General features: G+C 33.8%; 3 protein-coding genes across 7 annotated transcripts in view; 2 read left to right on the forward strand and 1 right to left on the reverse strand.

The window, feature by feature from the left end:
- The window catches only part of LOC126882069 (uncharacterized), a 550,590-nt gene that overhangs the window by 279,570 nt on the left and 249,914 nt on the right, over positions 1-21,106 (forward strand). The gene's annotated exons all lie outside the window — the stretch shown is intronic.
- Positions 1-21,106, forward strand: part of LOC126882068 (uncharacterized) — a 61,226-nt gene that overhangs the window by 30,253 nt on the left and 9,867 nt on the right. The window lies entirely within an intron of this gene.
- On the reverse strand, positions 15,790-17,356 carry LOC126882075 (uncharacterized). The gene is made up of 2 exons (XM_050646905.1): positions 16,825-17,356; positions 15,790-15,916 (listed from the first exon to the last, which is right to left on the reverse strand). Exons 1-2 carry the CDS (start codon positions 17,248-17,250, stop codon positions 15,842-15,844), a joined length of 501 nt encoding a protein of 166 aa, XP_050502862.1. The 5' UTR covers positions 17,251-17,356; the 3' UTR covers positions 15,790-15,841.

Consider the following 21,106-nt stretch of genomic DNA (forward strand, 5'->3'; position numbering starts at 1 on the left):
CTGTATTAACCTTTGGTTGCGAGTCGTGGGTACTAACAGAACGACAAAAGAGTAAAATACAGGCAGTAGAAATAAAATACCTTAGACGAGTTCGAGGAGTTACCAAAAGAGATAGACTAGATAGAACACTCAAATAAGAGAAGATTTGGAAATCGAGTCAACGTTAGAATTTATAGAGAGAAGGCAACTCAGTTGGTGGGGTCATCCTTCAGAGAATGGATCAGACAAAACCGGTGAAAGAAATTTGGCAGGCAAAAACGCAAAGAAGAAAGGTAGACCACGACAAACGTGGGATAGATCACTAGGCAAAATAATCGAGAAAATGGGAACAACGTGGATAGAAGCAAGGACGCTGGCTAGAAATAAGAAGGAATGGGCCAAATTTGTACATAATATAAATGTATAGCAGTTATTAGTTAAATTTAAAATTAAGTTGTTTTTTTTTTATTTATTTATGCCTCAACCTCAAAGGGTCATTGGCGCAGTACAATTAAAAGTATACAATTTATTTAGTAGATTAGTATAGAATACAAGTATGATGTCAAATTGTTCATATCAGTTCCGTCACTTAATATTGCTTTACGGTGTCTTGTAGTTTATATTGAAGCCTCTCCATGCAATAGAGAGGACACTCCAGTAAAATGTGGCGAACACTGAGCACAATATCACATACGTAGCACTGTGATTTTACTTCACTTTCCAGCTAACAGATGTTTATGGGTGATGGCGGTGTGGCCTATTCTCAGACGATAGAGAATGGTTTGATGTAATCGCTTATTTGGGGTTGATTTCCAAGGTAGTATCAACTGTTTTACTTCTCGTACTTTGAATGTTGATTGATTCCATTTCGTCTGCCAAATATTGATTACCAAGTTCTTGACTACAGGTTTTACATTTAGATGTGAAATGCTTCTGATTTCTACAGCTTCCGTGCTTGTTACTGCTTCTTCATGACCAGAAAACCCGATATGTGACGGAATCCATACAAAGTTGACATTGATATTTATAGTTTGCATTTGGTGTAATGCTGATTTAATAAGCACTAGACTTGGATGTCGTGGATATAGGTCATTTAAGGCAGTTACTGAACTTAGGGAATCCGTAATGACAGGATTTTTCATATTATTTTCTACCACAAAATTTATTGCGTTGAGGATGGCGGTTAACTCGGCTGTGTAAATGTAAGTTAACTTCGGGAGTTTAATTACTATTTTAGTTTTATTGAACATAACTGCTGCTCCCACTCCATCTATGGTTTTAAAAGCATCCACCAAATTCGGTGTTTGTGTCTGGTAGTATGAATTTAAGTATTTTGTTTCGAAGTCTAGTGCATCTAGCTTTTGATTTCTTATTTGGTAAATTTTCGTGTAGTTGACTTAACAAGATTCAATAGGCTTTCGGGATCATTTGTATAAGTTTTTATTAAGCTTATTGGGTCAGGGGTACCATGAACATTTTCCATTATATCTACTAATGTTTCATAAGATATTGAATGTGTTACTGAAGTATCGTCATATATTAGTTTAGCTGAATTTTTTATATCTTCCAGTACTTGAATTGATCTTATATCTGTGATTGAAGACTTTGGCTTTTTTAATTTTGGAGCTGGAAAGGAGGAGCTATTTTTTGGAGTATCATTTGGTAGAGGGCTTATAATTTCAGAAATAGTTCGTTTGTTTGAAGGAGGATCGTGTGATATTTGTTGGGTGTCAGTACTTTGTGTAGCATTAGTAGCGGGTAAAATATGAATATTAGGTTTAGTCAATAGTGTAGGAGTAAACGAAGATATAGTTTGCGTTTGGGGAATGTATTCATTGTCTATTTGATCAGTTGAGGTAGTTGGAGCGGTTGAAGCAGTTGGAATGTTTTTATTGTTTATTTGATCAGTTGAGGTAGTTGGAGCGGTTGAAGCAGTTGGAATGTATTCATTGTTTATTGGATCAGTTGAAGTAGCTGGAGCAGCATTTTGCATTTGAGATGTTTGGGTTTTCGAAACAGTTGGACAATTTTCAGCCGAATGTCCCGCATGTCTGCAAATAGTACATAAATCTTTCTCCATTACAAGAAGAGTAATTTACAATTGAGTCAGGTATTGGCGAGACAGGGGAAGAAATAAAAGTATGCCTTCTGAAACTGTAAATGTGTTTGTAATTAGGATTTGATGTACCAATTTTTAAAAAATTTATTGGAGATACCAAATTTAATCCCAAATTGGAAAGTTCATTTTCAATAATTATTGAATGAGGGATTGAAGGACAAACACCTGATATCAATAATCTTTCATTTGGTGATATTAATCTACGACCCTGAATTTTTTGGTGGTTTACAGTTATTATTCCCTTATTAATTTGTAGAAAATTGTTAACTAAAATTTCGCTTGCTAGGTAAATACAAATTCGACCATTTGACATTCTAGAGAAGAAAAGAACATTTTTGGGATGCATTAAATCACCAACTGCAAACAAATATTCTTCCAACTTTGTATTTTCCAAAGCAGGAAAAACTACTGCTTGTGATTTTAACGGGAATTTAGGTAAATTTTGATTTGTGACAGTGGCAAAAGATTGTTTCATAGTTGTATTTGGTATATTATGCTCCAGTTCTTGATTAGGAGCCCCAAGAGGCGGAAAACTATCCATTTTCAATTATTATTGTCATCGACAAATTTTAAAAGTACGCTCCTGTCCCTATGATAGCAGAACTGATAGCAGGTAGGTATTAATATAAAAAGTTGTTGCTTTATATCCAAAATTGATTACTATCTACGTGGATTTAGCGTAAATGTTAATTATTTGGATTAAATAATAATTTGTACTCACAGTTTTTGTACTTACCGTAAGAACAATCACTTAGATTCACTCTATACGTAAAACTAGAATTACTTTGTTGCTTTTTAACACTTAAAAACTAGTTTTATTGTGGAGTTTGATTTAAGCGTACGACTCGTTCGATTTCTAATTAAGAAGTCCTAAATTGTTTTTGTATTGTATTATAATGTAACATAGTGTATTGTATTGTATGTAATGTATTGTCGCCTTACACCACTATGTGGTAAAAAGGTTTTTTTTTAAAATATACACTCACCAGCAAAAAATTCCGCCACCCAAAATTTTTCATTAAGTTTAACAATCTACAGGGTGTCCCGGAAAATAGTGCGTTCCTTCAAGGTATGGGCTAAGTGCACCATTTAGAGCAAAAAAGTCTAATAAATTTTTTTTGTTAAGTCAACCGTTTTCAAAAAAATAATTTATTAATTTTAATGCATTTGATTAATGTCCACAGAAAAGCAAATACAGCCGGCAGCGCTGCGTTCCTTCTGTGCTAAAATAATTTTACTGTAACTCAACTATCATGAATCATCGATCATAGGCATAATATACATTGATAAAATACTGATAACAGTAATAGAAAAACAGCATAATATTTGTGTTTATTAAATATCTAATAAATAAGGTTTGTATAGTGTTTTAACTTACATAAAAATTTTTTATTACAATAAAGCTACGTCTTCAAGAAGCATCGATAGAACATGTTGCAAACATTTGAGTACCTGCATTTCTCCATTCAATCTTCTGGGAAGTTCGAATGGTTCAATTAGATGATTATAAAAAATATTCCCAGCCCACAAATTCATACCTACTTTTGTCAACCACGAAAGTTAAACACACCATTCGTAAAAATAAACTTTATCTGCACATAACACTTTACACAGAAATTCGGGTTCTCTGAAGATCTTATTTTACTTGGAGGTAAATAGCCTTGCTGTAAATCTTGCACTAAACGTAATTAACATAATATCATGATACTCGCTATCGAAATCATGACAATATCACAACAATAGGATGTACCTATTCTGGGGTTACAGGTGATTATGATATGACTGTTTGTGTTTACAATTTGTATATTTTTATCTAAGCTGTGTCAAAATAAATAAAACTGCCGTGTTGCCAAATGTAAATTTTAGTAAAATACATTATTTTAATTTTTTGGGGCAACAGATGACTTTAGAAAAAAAATTTATAAGAAAGTTTTCTTTTAAATGGTGCATTCTACCCACACCTTTAAGGAACGCACTATTTTCCGGGACACCCTGTATAACTTTCTTATTTATACTCCGATTTTCAAGATTCTTACATCAGATTGTAGGTACATGTATTGTTGTTGTTTGTTATTATTCCGGTAACAAAAATTTTTGCTTAGATGGCACTATGCGGGGGTGAATGGAAGCGTTGTATTTTCTCCCAACTTTAAAAAAATCTGTGGAAAAATTGGAGAGCTGATTTTGTTTCATACTCCTTTTGTATTATCCTGGAGGTATCACTAAGGTTTTGTTATTTGAATTATCCGAATATCTCATTTCTTGTAAGAGCTGTAAATAAAAACACCGATTTGAAGGTTTTTTTAATTAAAAATATTAAACGCACTAAAGTTAACAAAACAAAATTAACAACAAAACAAAAAAATTCAATAGCGGGTATGTCCACCTCTTGCAGCAACGACTGCTGGTAATCTGTTTGGTATCGAATAAGGATGTGTTATCCTTGCACGGGGAATAGCCCGATACTCCTCTACCAGGGCCATAATTGTACCAAATTTTCTGGAGGCCTACGATGACGGCGAATAGCTGTTTTTAATTCATCCCATAAATGCTCAATAGGATTGAGATCTGGGCTGCATGCGGGCCATTCTAATCTTATCAATCCAACCTCTATTTTATGAGTCAATCAGTGTTTTTATTTACAAAAAATGGTACAGCTCTTACAAGAAAAGAGATATTCGGATACCTAATTCAAAAAACAAAATTTTAGTGATGTCTCCGGAATAATATGACACGACTATGAAACAAAACCAGCCCTTCCATTTTTCCACAGAATGTTTTAAAGTTAGGAGAAAATACAACGCTTCTATTCATCCCTGTATAATGCCATGCAAGCAAAATTTTTGTGTTACCGGAATAATACCAAACGATATCCATACATGTACCTACAAACTGATGCAAGAATCTTGAAAATCGGAGTACAAATAATAAAGTTATAAATTATCAAACTTAATCAAAAATTTTGGGCGGCGGAATTTTGTGCCGGTGAGTGTATATATACTAATAGGAAAGATGCAGCTATGACATATAAAAAATTTAGCCCGGGTACAAGTAATTGCCACCCTTCCAAAGTTTCAAAACGAAGAAAATTTCCTTCGTTCATCATAAAAACTTTTTTTAATATTGTTTGATTATCAGATAGATTTATTGGATTAGAAAAAATGAACACTTACCAGCATAACTATTATCCATCTTCAACAATTGATCTTTAAAAATCAAGGAAAACTTTAATTTCGTGTGGTTGAAATGATGTACGGAATACAACTCATTTATTCTATTACAATGAGAATACGTATTTTTGGGCTCTATTACTAAACGATGGGATATGTTGACATAAACAAATATTTTTTTTTTCTTTTTTGGCTTGGACTATGGTCATTCAGCCAGTCTCAATCAAAAGTAAATGTATTAAAGATATTGCCAATTAGTGAAACTTGGTTATTATAATATTATTACAATTTTTTACTTCTTATTTACCTACTCATTACAGCTAATGTACATACTATGTTAATAAATATAAATATATTATATTACTTAATGTTTATCAAGAACACATAGTGTATACATTTTACAAATAAAAATATTAATCTTAATATTAAAATAAATGCATTCTTTTTTGTATCTTATTTTAGTTTTTTTTGTTTTGTTTTTTGTTTTGTTTTTTTTTGTCACTATGATAGGATGTCAACCCGGTTCATCCCCGCGGAGGTTTAAATCCTCTTAGTGATTTTTTCTTTAATATTTTTTTTTATTAATTTTTTTTATTTATTTTTTTTGTTTCATGTTTTTTTTTTAATTTTTTTTTCTTTTTATTTTTTTTTATATTTTTTTAAACATATTTTACAAATACTTATAACTAATTACAATAATATTTTACTATCCGACCAGAAAGATACCAAACAGTCAAAAATTTTCTTTTTATTCAGTGACAGAATAAAGAGAATATTTACAGGGAGTGGGATGTTCTGGTCTATAATTCTTTTAATTAGGTGATTGGTTAGGTGTTCATGCTTTTTGCATTCAAAAAATATGTGGTTCAAGTCACTTTTAACCTCACATTCTTGACAAATATTCGAATCTAATATGTTTATTTTAAATAAATGTGCAGGATAACATGCATGTCCAAATCTAATTCTACTGATGGTGGATATGTATTTGCGAGGGAGGGTGAAATTCTTATACCAAGGTTTTTCTGGAATAATCGGTTGTATCAAACTGTATTGTGTTGTTGAAATGTTACAGTACCTTTCCCAGTGTGTTTTCCAGCTCTTCATCTGTTCAGTTCTTAAACAAGCAAAAGCATCTAGAATGCAGGGCTGATATTTGGTTAATGTTCCATGGATGAGGGAATTTTTAGCTAATTGGTCTACATGCTCATTATGTGTAAGTCCTGAATGTGCTTTGATCCACATAAGTTTTATTTTTGGGGTGTGTTTATTAATTTCAAATAAGATTTTTTTTTATTAAAAAAATGTATGGATTAGAAGTACTACAAGGTAGGTGAGGTGTTTGAATAGCAGTAAGCACAGATAATGAATCAGATAAAATTACTGCGGAATTATAGGATGCCAATTTGAAATAAATTAAAGCCTCATATACCGCCGCAGCCTTGGCAGTAAAAATGGAGAAATTTGAGGGCAGTTTAAACATTTTTTCTATAAATTTATCTGGAATATAAAAGGCGCACAACCAGTACCATTTGAACTTTTGGATGCATCTGTATAAATACAAACAGATTTTGACCAATTTGTAAGGTAGTTGTTTAAAACAATACTGTTTAATAAAGAGTGCTCATGATAACTGGGTTGTATAATATCTACTTGATTTAGTAACTCAAAGAAATCTTCGAAATCTACCACTTTATTTGCAACTGCAAGTTCAGTATTATTATCCGCAGTGTTTCGAAATGCGTCACATAACGGTGGCGAGTTTTTGTGAGCCCAATATTTATTTGTTAAATCAAAATAATTTAAAGTACTAATTTCTTTATATAAACAAGTGTTGTAACATCGGATCTTAAGAAGAAATTTTTGACTGAAATATTCCCTTCTGAATTTAGTCGGCGGTTCCATTGTTTCAACATAGAGTGGTTCAATAGGGGTAGATCTCATAGCACCTATTCAACAGCGCAATACTGTGTTTAGAAAAACATCTATGCGACCTAAAATATTTTTACTAGCCGATCCATACAGTACTGAGCCATAATCTATAATAGATCTGATATATGAACGATAAAATAAAAGACATGTTTCAACATCTGCACCCCACCAAGTTTTTGCAATTGATTTAAGAAAATTTAGTGCTTTACTGCATCTATCAAGCATAAAATCAACGTGCAGTTTCCAGGTCAATTTGGTATCCAGAATCATACCCAGATATTTTACTGATTTACAAACAGGAAAGTAATCATCATTTAATTGTATTTGTTCTCTTTGAGGTACATTGTGTCTAGTGAATATACAAATGTTAGATTTGTTGTTTGCTAACTCAAAACCATTTTTTTTAAACCACTCACAGCAATGTTCATGGATATTTTCCAATGTGTTTAAGCCATCATTATATTTTTTAGATTCAGTATAAATACAAAAATCATCAGCATATTGTATTATATTAAACGAAATATTGTCGATACTAATATTATGAAAATCAGCTGTGTAAAGATTAAATAGAAAAGGACTTAAAACTGACCCCTGTGGGAGACCTGAGCTATTAAAACGTGGTCCAATGAGTTTATTATTTTCAACCCTGATATATATTTTCCTGTTTTTGTAGAAATTGACAATATTTTGAGCTAGAAGAGAAGGTATTTCCAATCGATGAATCATTTTGTCTTTTAGCATATCTAAATTAACACAGTCATATGCACCTTCAATATCCAAACATAACATTGGTACATATGTATTTCGAGAATATGCATTTTGAATATGAGTTACAATAGTAGCGAGGGCATCCATAGTACCACATCCTTGTCTGTAGCCGTACTGAGAATTTGGAAGTAGTTTTTTCTCATTCAAGTCTTACTTTCAGTATCCTTTCTAAAACTTTGAGAATACAAGACATAAGTGAAATTGGTCTGTATGATTGTGCCAGATTCGGATCTTTGTTTGGTTTTAAAATTGGAATGACAATGACTTCTTTAAATTCTTCCGTACCTGCATATAGGACTTCATTAAATATTTCCAATAAAAGATCTTTAGCGATTGCAGGAAGCATATTAATCATAGGGTACTTAATATGGTCATAGCCAGGACTTGTGCTAGGACGATTATTTAAGGTATAACTTAGTTCAGTTAGTCTAATAGGTTGAAATAAAAAAATGATTTTTGTCAGTATCGATTTTCTTAGATTCATTAGGCATAGATGTTGCTGTTGGTGGGGCTATTTTGTCAAAAAACTCTTCTATCCAATCATCCTCAAAAGATTTTGATTTTGTTGGTGATTTTCTGTATAACTTCCTAGCTTAAGTCCAGAGTACTGATGATGGAATTGATTTATTGAGAGAAGAAACCCAATTGACCCAGCTTTGTTTTGCAATACTTTTTAGTTGTTTTTTGGTACTTGCCATAATTGATTGACATTTTATATAGTTCTCAAATTTACGTTCTTTTTTATAATCGTTGAGTGATAATTGACGCTTTTTAATAATCATGTCACATTCAGTATTCCACCACGGTGACGGATTTCGGGTTCTTGGCTTAAAAGTTATATACTGTGGTATTGCAATCTCAGCAGCATAATTTATACTATTTATTAAATATTCATATTTGCTTGATACATTATTTTGAACATCACCATTTTTATTAAAAAAGTTTTGTACCAAAGAAGTATATAAAGGCCAATTCGCTTTTTTGATGTTCCATTTATTTTTCGGTAAAATTGTTTCCGTTTCGTCTTTAATGCAAATATCCACATGTATAACGAAGTGATTCGATCCAAGAGTGTCTGAAGAGACATACTATTCAGTCTTACTAACAAGATCAGGACTGCAGAGAGTAACATCAATCATTGAGTAATTCTGATTAGGTTGAGTTAGTAAAGTTGGATTTTCATTATTTAAAACTGTAAATTCAAGATCATCTGCCATTTTAATCAGTTGTATTCCAATTTCATCCTTTGTATTTGAACCCCAAACAGAATGATGGGCATTAAAATCACCTCCAATTATAACTGGTTTTTGTACCTGGGAAAATATGTTCATCCAATCATTTATTGTGCATCTAATTTTAGGTGCTCTATACAGTGATATAAAACTAATTTGTCTATTTCCATATTTAATTTTTATAGCACATAACTGTATTTCATTATTGTACTTATGATTTTCTATTTTTAGTTCAGTAAAACAAATTGATTTATTTATAAGTATTGCAACTCCACCATAACCATCTGACCTATCATTACGAACCAGATTATATCCATTAAAATTATATAACACATTTTTTTAAACCATGTTTCACTAATAAGAGCTATGTCTATTTTTTTACTTACTAAGTAATGCATCAAACTATTTTTATTTGAGACAATAGAACGAGCATTCCATTGTATTATTTTTAATTTAGGTTGACAGGGCATTATTTATTTAATATTAATCAAAGTACCCTCCAATACCTGTTCAATGCTATTGACTATTAATTTTTTATCGATTGATCGTATATCATCAAAATTTTGTATACCTTGTAAAAGTTGCAATATAAAAGTAGAAAGAATCTCTGTTACATTTTTCTTAATTTCAATATTACCATAATTTGGTACGGTTGTATTAACAGGTAAAGGCTTATCAGGCCCGAAAACAAAAGGGAACATCGGTTTCTCAGCAGTCGTCTGTGCACTTGGTGAATTAAATTTTCTTTTTTTATAATATTATTTATTTCAGGTTGAGTAAAAGCAAAAGAAGTTGGGTTTTTAGAAACGGGTTTAGATATCGAAATATTTTTACTAGTGGAAGGCAGACTAGGAAAATTCCTTTCATTGTCTGCTAAACATTCAAAGGAATTATTGCTTACAAAATTTGAAAAATATTTGTCACAGTAATTACGTGCCTCTAGAAAGGACATCTTATGCTCAACCATTATATTTTTAATTTGTTTTTGTTTCTCAAATTGAGGACATTTTTTTGATATTGAAGTATGTTCCTTACTCTTACAATGCATACAAAATATGAGTTCTTTACTACAATTGTGATCTTTTTCTTTAATTTGACTGCATTGCATACATCGTTCTTGTGTGCTTTTGCACTGACCGGATACGTGCCCAAATAAAAGACATTTGTAACACTGAACGACCCTTGTAATATACTGTTCTACGGGGCAAAATACCTTATTAAAGGAAACATAATTTGGCAAAACGTTGCCTTCAAATGTGACTATTATCATTTTTTTATTGACAAATTCAACTTTATTGTCATTTATAATTTTACGTTTGGTTCTGTATATATTAGTGACTTTAGAAGAACATTCTATATTTTCCATTAAATAATCTACATTAAATTTCGTATCTACATCGCGTACTATGCCCTTAATTTCCAACAAATGATTTGGTATGTAAGCCTTAAGGTTTTCCAATTTCAATGACTTATTATTTACCAAATTATTTGCCTCCAATAAGGACTTCAACATAACTTTTATGCGATTTTTTCCTAAACTTTTGATTTCTACAATGTTAGTGAGTTTAAGTTTCTTAAATAAAATATCTGCGACACACATAAGATGCAATTTGCCCAGACTACCTTCATTATTAAGTCTCTCAATATAAACCCAAATATTTTGTATATTATACTTATCTGAAAGCAGGTTAAAGGTTTTCTTTGCTGGTTCCATGCAAGAATTTTTGTCCAGAGAGGCCTCACTATTATCTACTGACATTTTCGTCAACGAAGACGTCCCTACACTTGTTTCCCCCATGGGGGAACAAAATAATGTTATACCCGTATAACACACAAAACAGAAACTTTTAGTAAACCAATACACTTGAAAATAAGTCCGGAATATACCAAAAAACTGCCAAAATTAATATTTTTTTGGATAAATGCAAGAAAAACGAGCACGACTTTGACAGTTATTTTGACGTTGTTGTGTAGTAAAATTCACACTGTAAACAAATATTAGAGTAGCATGTTTTGGGGTATTGTTTACAAAATAGAAATAGAAATATGCTTTATTGTCATGAAAAATTTAAGAATTTTGTAGACAAAGCTTACAAGAATCATAAATGAAAACAATAACAGATATAATTTACTAAAATTATATAAATCGTCAATATAAATAAAATATACTGAAGTGAAACAAAAAACAGTAACAATCTATTGCAAAATTTAAAAAAATTGCAAATTGCATAATCTACCTTAAGAAATTTAATAAGTTAAGCTGCTGAATACATAAGAATACTGTAATTTCTTAGTTATTGGTTAAGAAACTCTGCTATTGAATAATATGGTCTTTCAGATAAATAGGCTTTTGTCATTTTCGAAACTTGGGGAAAGATGTTGCAGATTTAAGTTGTAGAGGGAGATGGTTGTATAGTTTTTTTGCAGAATATAATATAGATTTCTTTACTAACTCACTGGACGGGATCGGTAAATGGATGTCAAAGGTATGGATGTATGGTATGTAAAGGATGTCAATATTCAAATAATAATTCTTTTAGTTTTGAATATGACTTTTGTCCACCTAGCTAGGCTCATTGACACACTGTGAGACGTTAGAGTGTACCAGAAAAAGACATTATCGTGATTTTATACTAAAATCTCATTGTGACATGTAAAAAGGCTACTCTCTCCAGATCTCACTTAATGTTAACAGTTGTTAACGGATGTCTTCCTATTTTACGTTGTTTTTGGAGCCATTGATGTATAATCTTAATATAATTCAGGTCTACATTTCAGCATTTTCACATAGCGATGAAGTAAATAATTCAAAAGCTTACTATACAATATTTAGGTATCGTCTTCTTATTACGCCGTCAGGGTCTCGATTTTGACCCTTCGCTTCGTTATCGAACGTATTCGCTACGTATACTAAACAGATACGAAGCGAATACGTTCGATAACGAAGCGAAGGGTCAAAAATCGAGGCCTTGTCTCCTTTCCAAGGTTGGATGTCCAAATGGCAATTGTGACTTTGGAAACTATTGCAGGAATGATTTTTGCAGATGAGCAGTCAAACCGTCTCAGGTCTTTCAGCCATGAGTTCTGACGTGTTCCTACTAATCTTTTGCACTGTACTTTACTTTTCTGTATGATTCGGAGTCACTTATATATTTCACCTCTCAACAAATGGCCCAAGTATTCCTCTCTTTGATCATTCTTAGGTTACTCGTGCGCCGAAGAACCTCATCATTGGTAACTTTTTAAACCCATGGAATTCTCAGCATCCGTCTGTATATATACAGTGTGGGCCAAAGAAAACAGTCCACCTCGATATTTGGCAGTGGTTATTAGATTTCAGGCGGTTAAGGTTAAGGCGTACCCAGGCGCAGATGTTTCCTCGGACCACAATCCCTTGATAGCGCGTGTAAGCATTAAACTTAAGAAACCTTCACAAAGGGTAAAACCAGATTACATAGATACCAGCCGCTTACAGAACTCAAAAATCAAAGAAGAATTAAAGCAACAGATAAATGGTAACCTAATAATGTCTACAAAGGAACCAAACACGCACGTGGAAAACAAGTGGCAAGACTTAAAGGAAGCCCTAATAAAACCCGCTCAGAATATCCTTAGCAGAGGAAATACGACAAAAAGACAAGAATGGATGACAGAGAAAATTTTAAGTCTCATGGAGGAACGAAGACAGTTTAAGGGAAAATGCAAACAAAAATACAACGAGATACACAAGCAAATTAGAGATGAAATAAGGTCAGCGAAAGAAAACTTTTACAAAAGAAAATGTGAAGAAATTGAAGAACTGCAATTAAAACATGATACGTTTAACCTACATAAAAAGGTAAAAGAATTGGCAGGTATACAAAAAAGGAAGCATCCCAATGTGCTATACAACGCAAATGGACAAATAATACTGACCTACAAGAAAAGCTTACGACCTGGAAGAATTATATAAAAGAACTCTTTGCCGATGAAAGAGAGGATCATTATATTGGTAACATACAAGGTGAGGAAGGACCAAAAATCTCTAAAGAAGAAATACTATATGCTATAAAAACAATGAAAATTGGCAAAACACCGTCAAGTTCTTGAGCTAATCCTAAAAGAGAGGCTCAATAACTTTCTCGAAAACCACAATATCATACCAAAATTCCAATATGGATTCCAGTCAGGTAAATCTACTAAACATGCATTAATAGACTTCACTACCAAAGTTACTCAAACCATCAACGATGGTTCAATCGCCATAGCCACATTTCTGGATGTGCAGAAGGCTTTCGACCAGGTCTGGCACGACGGGCTTGTTCGGAAGCTTCTGGACATCGGGCTTCCATTGCAATTTACCAAAATTGTACACTCCTACCTCCACAATCGTACTGTCAGAGTGAAAATATGCGATCAAAAGTCCACCCCCTTCACTCCACAAGCTGGAGTTCCCCAGGGTTCAGTCCTAGCGCCGCTGTTGTACATCATCTACAACAGCGATATCACTAACCAAAATATCCCAGGTACTCGGCTGTTTCTCTATGCAGACGACACGACTCTGCTCTCAACTACCTCTCGATACAACCCAAGACTCCTCTTCAGAAGAGCCCAGGCTCTGTTGGACGGCGTCGGCGAATGGTGTTGTAAGTGGAGAGTCACGCTCAACGCGAACAAAACAACAACAATTGTGTTTCGCGCCCCTTCTGTGTCACATAGAATCATTCGCAATGAAGACGACCAATATCCTCTGAGTTTGTTGGGAGAAAGGCTTGTCGTTAGCCCGACTGTGAACTATTTGGGAGTACTGTTTACCAGGACTCTCAACTGGGACGCAGATCTAAAGGCAACTTTAGACAGGGTAAGGAACAGGGCCAGACTTCTCAACGCTCTCTCTGGAAAAATTGGCAAGACACACAAGAAGACTCTCATTCACACTTACAAGACCTTTATTCGACCCGTCATGGAGTACAAGTCATGTATCTACTCTCTTTGCTCTAGACAAAAACAAGAGAGGTTGTTGAGGACAGAGCGCAGAGTCTTGCGTAGATGTAACTATGAGCACTGGCGATATCCCTCAAACGAAATCCATAACATCTCGAACATCCCCAAAATCACCGAGAGAATAAACTCTCTGAACAGGAACTTCACAATCAAAGTAATCAACGGCCTCCCTTCCGACACACAAGAATCTCTCAAATGTTCCTGTTCATCTTCCGGCCACGTACTCTGCCGAAAGCCCAAACGCAAAAAGATTCACGTACCGTCCGCTCTAATGCAAACATGCATTGACGAACTCCCGGTAGAGTACGAAAACATCCTTGAGGCTACCCCGTTAGCCTACCGTACCCACCTCTAACATTTCCTCTTCCCTACCCCGAACAGGGAGAAGTTGGTTTTTTGCGGTTTCCCAACTTCATTGCACAATTATACCTGTTCGTCCCAAGAAAATAGCCGCAACTATTTTCTCCACTCGAACGCTCACTGTCCACGCTGCGCTCAAAGCCACCTCCTGACCGCCGACGAGGGACGCAGGTTCGCCTGTCGTTGTACAATGGTTTCTAGGGAGACTGGTCGAGAGCAAAGCACGGACAGTACACGTAAATGTCTATGGAACCAACAACAATCCATCAAACTTTCTTCTCTGTTGTCTTCTTAGCCCTCTGGACACCACCGTCCGGCATAACCAAGGATCCAAGAACACCAGGACACGGTGCTTGCCCCAGTGTGTTTTTCGGACTGTTTGCTTTTGCTGCCAACACTAAACATTCACCACAAACCCTGAAGAGGACAAAATCCTAAACGGGGAATCACATTGTATGCATTTCTTCTTAACATTATCAAGACAAGCAAATCAAAACAATGTAGTAGTAGCAAAACACCGGGTCCAGATGGACTTCCATCGGAACTTCTTAAGCTTGTGGAAGATGAAACAGTAAATGTTTTGGTTGACCTCTTTAACTGCATTTATAAAACGGGAGAAATACCTAAGGAATGGCTTCTGTCAACTTTTGTGACTATTCCAAAGAAAACAAACGCAAAACTGTGCACCGACCATCGCACAATAAGCTTAATGGGACACACACTAAAAGTATTTCTTAAAGTGATACATACAAGAATTAAAAAAAAAAACTAGACGCTGACATCAGTGATACTCAGTTCGGGTTTCGAAACGGGCTTGGAACAAGGGAAGCACTATTTGCACTTAATATCATGTGCCAAAGATGCCTGGATGTTAACCAGGATATATATATATATATATATATATATATATATATATATATATATATATATATATATATATATATATATATATATATATATTAGGGTGGTCCTTATTTATAAGGAAAAAAATTTTTTTTCGAATTTTTTAGAAATTATTTGCCAGAATGTACCTTTATATAAGACATGAAAATATAACAAATTTCAGCTCAATCGGTTAATATTAACACGTGCCGCATCGACGCTAAAGTTGTGAGATTCAATGTAAGGCAGTTATTACCTATAAGAACGACAATGTACGCGTACGCTCGACTGTAAACATAAAATTACGCATTTTTTTTAAACTTTAGTATAAAAACATACTAATTAAAATGAAAACGTAAAATAAAGATATAGTTTATCCTAATACTATATTTTTTATTTATTGAAATGATACATCCACTTCAGATACATATTTTGGATTTAAGTAAGCCTCCTTTTGTGGCGACTGGGAACTCTCTCCGGTACTCCTGAACAACCTGAATAAAAAAAAATAATATTGAATGTGTTTTCTGAACCTAGCCTATATAATGTGTTCAAGAAAAAAATAACAAAAAATTAAATTTATCTACTCTACGTCATATTATGTATCAGTTTTTAGTTTGTGAAAACTGTCATTATAGATAGCAGTTCGTGAAGGATTTAAAGTGTGCGTGAAGTACCTGTGTATTTTAAATGGGACTAACTGCTAAGAAAAAAATAACAAAAAATTAAATTTATCTACTCTACGTCATATTATGTATCAGTTTTTAGTTTGTGAAAACTGTCATTATAGATAGCAGTTCGTGAAGGATTTAAAGTGTGCGTGAAGTACCTGTGTATTTTAAATGGGACTAACTGCTAAGAAAAAAATAACAAAAAATTAAATTTATCTACTCTACGTCATATTATGTATCAGTTTTTAGTTTGTGAAAACTGTCATTATAGATAGCAGTTCGTGAAGGATTTAAAGTGTGCGTGAAGTACCTGTGTATTTTAAATGGGACTAACTTTTTCACACACTTTCAATGGGTTTTTCACACACTTTCATATAATCAAATATCCTTAACTTTCGCGTTGTCATGGTGATGACATAATGAGCAATAAATTACAACAAAAATTTTGACAGTTTTGTGGTTTGAAAGAAATTAGAATTTTTAAATGTCAAAGTTCTAAAAATTGTAAATAGAATTGAAATGAATTCCAGTGACGAAGAGTTACAGTTTTTTGATTTATTTATCGTAGAGTAGATAAAATATTGTATGAAACTGTGCGTGAAGTACTTTTTGCGAACTTACGCGATGTAGAGCACTCGCTATCGCTCGTACTCTAAGTATCGCGTGCGTTCGCAAAAAGCATACTTCACGAACTGTTTCATAAATAACTATTGTTTATACATACTACATACCTGTATCAAAAATTGTTTTTGATGTTCATTTTTCGTCATTTTTTCATTGTAATCCTCAATCAACTTGACTCCTCTTTCTGCAATATCATTTGTACATTTTAAGGTTGAAATGATATTTTTTCCTGTGCGATAATCCTCTCTGTTTTCCCAATTCAGCGGATCGTCCTGAAGAAATTCAACACAAATACCGAATCGTTTAAATAACTGAAGTGAATTGGCGGACAATAATTCAGTTGGTAGATCTTTTTGAACAAAATTTTGGACATCTCGGATTTGCAACGATAGTTTTTTCTCAATGACTTCTGTCTCTTCATTTTCTTCTTCTTTTTCATTCACAGTCTCTATGTTTTTACTTGCACATTCCATAATTTTTTGAGCCATTCTAATTTTTTCAACTCTCTCAATTCTATCGTCAAATATTGCCATGGCAGCACACTCTTCACTTAGATACCATAAATGGTTTAAAAATTTTGTTATTGCAATGGTTGCAATGTTTTCATTAATATTTTTAAATATAACCAATTTTCTCAAAAAATATATAGCATTTAGGGGAGCTCCTGTAGTATTCGTTGCTGAAAACCAGGCCTCTACATAACAGTATACAACGAAAACGCAAATTTCTGCATTCAGTTTGGAATTATCCTTTCTCATTTTCATTTGATCGCGAAATAAAAAAAGTTTTAAACAATAAATCGCTTTAGCCATCCATCTCGCTAAATGATATGCACCGGGGGCCCTAAAACTCACATTTGTTTTATCTCCCAAAAAAATGAGCGTCAATTGCAAAAACTCTTTGTAGTCATCACGTGGTTGCTCTTCTGCAAGTTTCTGTTTCACAAAATAAATAATTTCGGGCGCTACATCTTTCAGTGCATTATAAACGGCTTCATCGCTGGTATAATCTAAAAATTTCATTTTATCAATATTCTTCCAGTTTTCTTTAAGTGCTTTGAATTGAGCAATTTCAGGGCCGGATGTTACAATTGCTTTTGTCCTCGTGAATACACCAGCCAAAACGACCTCAAATATATGGTGTCGGCATGGAAGCCACAAAATATCTCGCCCTAACCTTTGTTGAAGCAGAACTGCAGCTCCTTTTATACGTCCAGTGTTTGATGCTGTAGTATCAAAACAAAAGGCTTGAATTTTTTCGGTTAAATTCCATTCATCAGTGATATGGAACACAGCAGAGCAAACTTCCGATCCTGCTGATGATGCAATTCCAGGTACTCCTAATAATTGTTCAAAATCTAAACCAACCGCGATCACAGGAAGCCGATCAATTTTCTCATTTTTTGTGATATCAGGCAATAATTTGGAATCCCAATGCACTTCAATAAAATTTGCATCATTTCCTACCGATTTTATTGATGAATATTTTATTTTCCGCAAAATCTCTCTATTTCTTTTGATAGACGATCTATTGAGAACAAACTCGGTGATATCTATATTAAGAGCTTCTAGGACGGCAGAAATAATATGCATTGCATCCCTGTCACTCACTTTACATTTGTCCAAGGCAGCGGCCAGGCGAGGTGTCATTAACGTCTTTCGTCCTCTCTTGTTTGAAGATGGACCCTGTTGAGATTCCGATATGAAATATATGTCATCTTCACTGTTGTCTTGATTTATCACTTTTTTCTGTGAATCTTCGTGTTCTTTATCTTCCATTTCAAAATGTCCAATCGAACAACTAGAATTTTCCAACAAATCTTCTTTTCTTTTCAACTCTGCAGCTGTGCGTTCTTCTTTCCGCTTTTCCTTACGTAATAATTTGATATCTACTCCCAACATACAACCTACTCTACCTTTCTCCCTTTGCTTAATTAAAAATTCTCTATCTTCGGCGATTTTAATCTCATTTAACGCATTTAAGGTGGCAATATCGAAAAGGTTGTCTAAAGCTTCTTTAAAATCATTTTCTTTTTCTCTCTGCCGTTCAGTATCTCTATTTTTAGATTTTTCTAAATTTCTGACATTATCGTACAAAGATTTTAATTTCAAAATACAGTTTGAACGGTTTTGAACTGGGATTCTTGCTTTTTTCCAAAAAACGACCACTTCATCAATAACTAAAGCACTGCTGTCATTAAGATTTAAATTTACCACTCTCATGTTATAAAAAAGTACACTCAAAACATCTCGTTTACATGGTAATTTACTACCGCAGATTTGATTTTTCATCACTCCAACTAGATAAATATTGTTCCGCAAAGTGGACATTTCAGCACTTTTATCAATTACTTATATAGCACGTCTTTTCTTATGCACTTCAAGTACGAAACTAAAACGAATGTAGCATTGAACAAATAATATGTAAAAACAAAATTGACTTGTCGAGACTTGTAGTCGCGCTTGTAGCGAATTCGAACGCACTTGGCGCCGACTCGTCGTAGCATGTTAGACAGTCAGATGCATGAAACTTCAAGGCCAATGCGGCACGTGTTAATATTATCGGATTGAGCTGAAATTTTGTATTTTTAATGTTTTGGTGTAACTGAACAAAATTACAAATAATTTTGAAAAAATATGAACTTTCGAAAATAAGGACCACCCTAATATATATATATATATATATATATATATATATATATATATATATGTGTGTGCTTTATTGACTACAACAAGGAGTTCGATAAAGTTCGCCACGAACACCTGATGAGACTGTTGGTAGAGAAAAACTTGGATAAAAGGGACCTCAGAATTATTTTCAATATTTACTATAACCAGAAGGCGAATATTAGAGTAGAACGGGAAACAACCGAGGAACTCGAGATCAAAAAAGGCGTAAGGCAGGGATGCATACTTTCACCAACCTTGTTTAACTTATATTCAGAAGAGCCCTTGCTGACCAAGATATAGGAGTTAAAATAAATGGCACTTTAATAAACAATTTGAGATACGCTGATGACACAGTATTAATAGCAGAAACCCCGGAAGATCTCCAAACACTGATAAACAGAATAGTAGAGTGCAGCGAAAAGTTCGGTTTATCACTTTAACATCAAAAAAACAAAAATAATGATGGTGTCGAAATCTCCACAAAATTTTTCTGACATGACCGTACATGATCAAAGAATTGAGCGTGTTAGAAAATATAATTACGTGGGAACTGTGATTAATGAAAACAACGACAACTCTGAAGAAATCAAGATCGGAATAGAAAAAGCTAGAGCTACTTTTACCAAAATGAAAACAGTTTTATGCGGAAGAGAGCTAAGTTTAAATATTAAAATTCGCCTGATGAGATGTTACGTGCTGTCAGTTCTTTTCTATGGAATGGAAGCTTGGACACTGAAAAAGATCGATACAAGGAAAATAGAAGCATTCGAGATGTGGATGTACCGCAGGATACTGACAATATCGTGGACAGAGAGAGTAACAAACATGGAAGTGTTGCGAAGGATGCAGAAAGAAAAAGAACTTGCGCTTACTATTAAAAAGCGCAAACTGCAATACTTGGGACATATAATGAGGGGACAAAAGTACCAGCTACTACAATTAATTATTCAGGGAAAAATAATATGTAAAAGATCCATTGGCAGAAGAAAACATTCATGGTTGAAGAATTTAGAGATTGGTACAAGTGCAGCAGCTGCCAATTATTTAGATCTACGGTATCAAAAATACGCATAGCCTTGATGATAGCCAAACTTCGGAACGAGGACGGCACCTGAAGAAGAAGAAGATTAGATTTCAAGGAAATGCTGAAACAGGTCGATTTTTTTTTAGGGGGGACACAACCCCCTTCCCCTCACTTCTCCCACCCCTTATTTTTAAATAGGGAATAGGGGTCGTGCGCTAGCTTATTTGAAAGGTTATTCAATTCTCTATTCAGGAATATAAACATTAATTTAATTTAAAAATGTGTGTACCATTTTTATATATTCGGCTGCAATACGATGGAAAAACAATCTTACTTTTTAATTAGAATAAGGAGTGCAGCCAGTCCCTTTAACTGCAGTTTTCTGCTCTTATTGTCGCATAAATCGCATCGAAATGTTTTCCCAAATATTGCAGCCAAAATGATGGTAATGGGTGGCTAGCGCCATCTGGCCGTAAAAATACGAAGCAAGTTTTCAATCCTAATAGCAAATAATTAATATTGAAAAATATCAAAAATTACTAAAAGATTTTTAAATTGAAAACTTACTGGTACATCCCCATGTATACGCCTCCAAGACTTCTACAATTTGCAAGTCATATGGATGCTGCAGTAAAGACGATAGGGAAGGAATTCTAAACCTTGCAATTCAAATCCCCCGTCTGCAGCCGGCTAGGA

Source organism: Diabrotica virgifera, chromosome 3 (genome assembly GCF_917563875.1).
Source record: "Diabrotica virgifera virgifera chromosome 3, PGI_DIABVI_V3a".
Taxonomy (NCBI): Eukaryota; Metazoa; Arthropoda; class Insecta; order Coleoptera; family Chrysomelidae; genus Diabrotica; species Diabrotica virgifera.

What these genes read in the sequence shown, in the direction of transcription:
- LOC126882075 (XM_050646905.1), bottom strand. Translation starts at nt 17,250, where the DNA reads ATGGCAATATTTGACGATAGAATTGAGAGAGTTGAAAAAATTAGAATG. An exon ending in AAAAACAATTTTTGATACAG is followed by an intron (nt 15,917 to 16,824) that starts GTATGTAGTATG and finishes TTTTTTATTCAG; the next exon opens with GTTGTTCAGGAGTACCGGAG.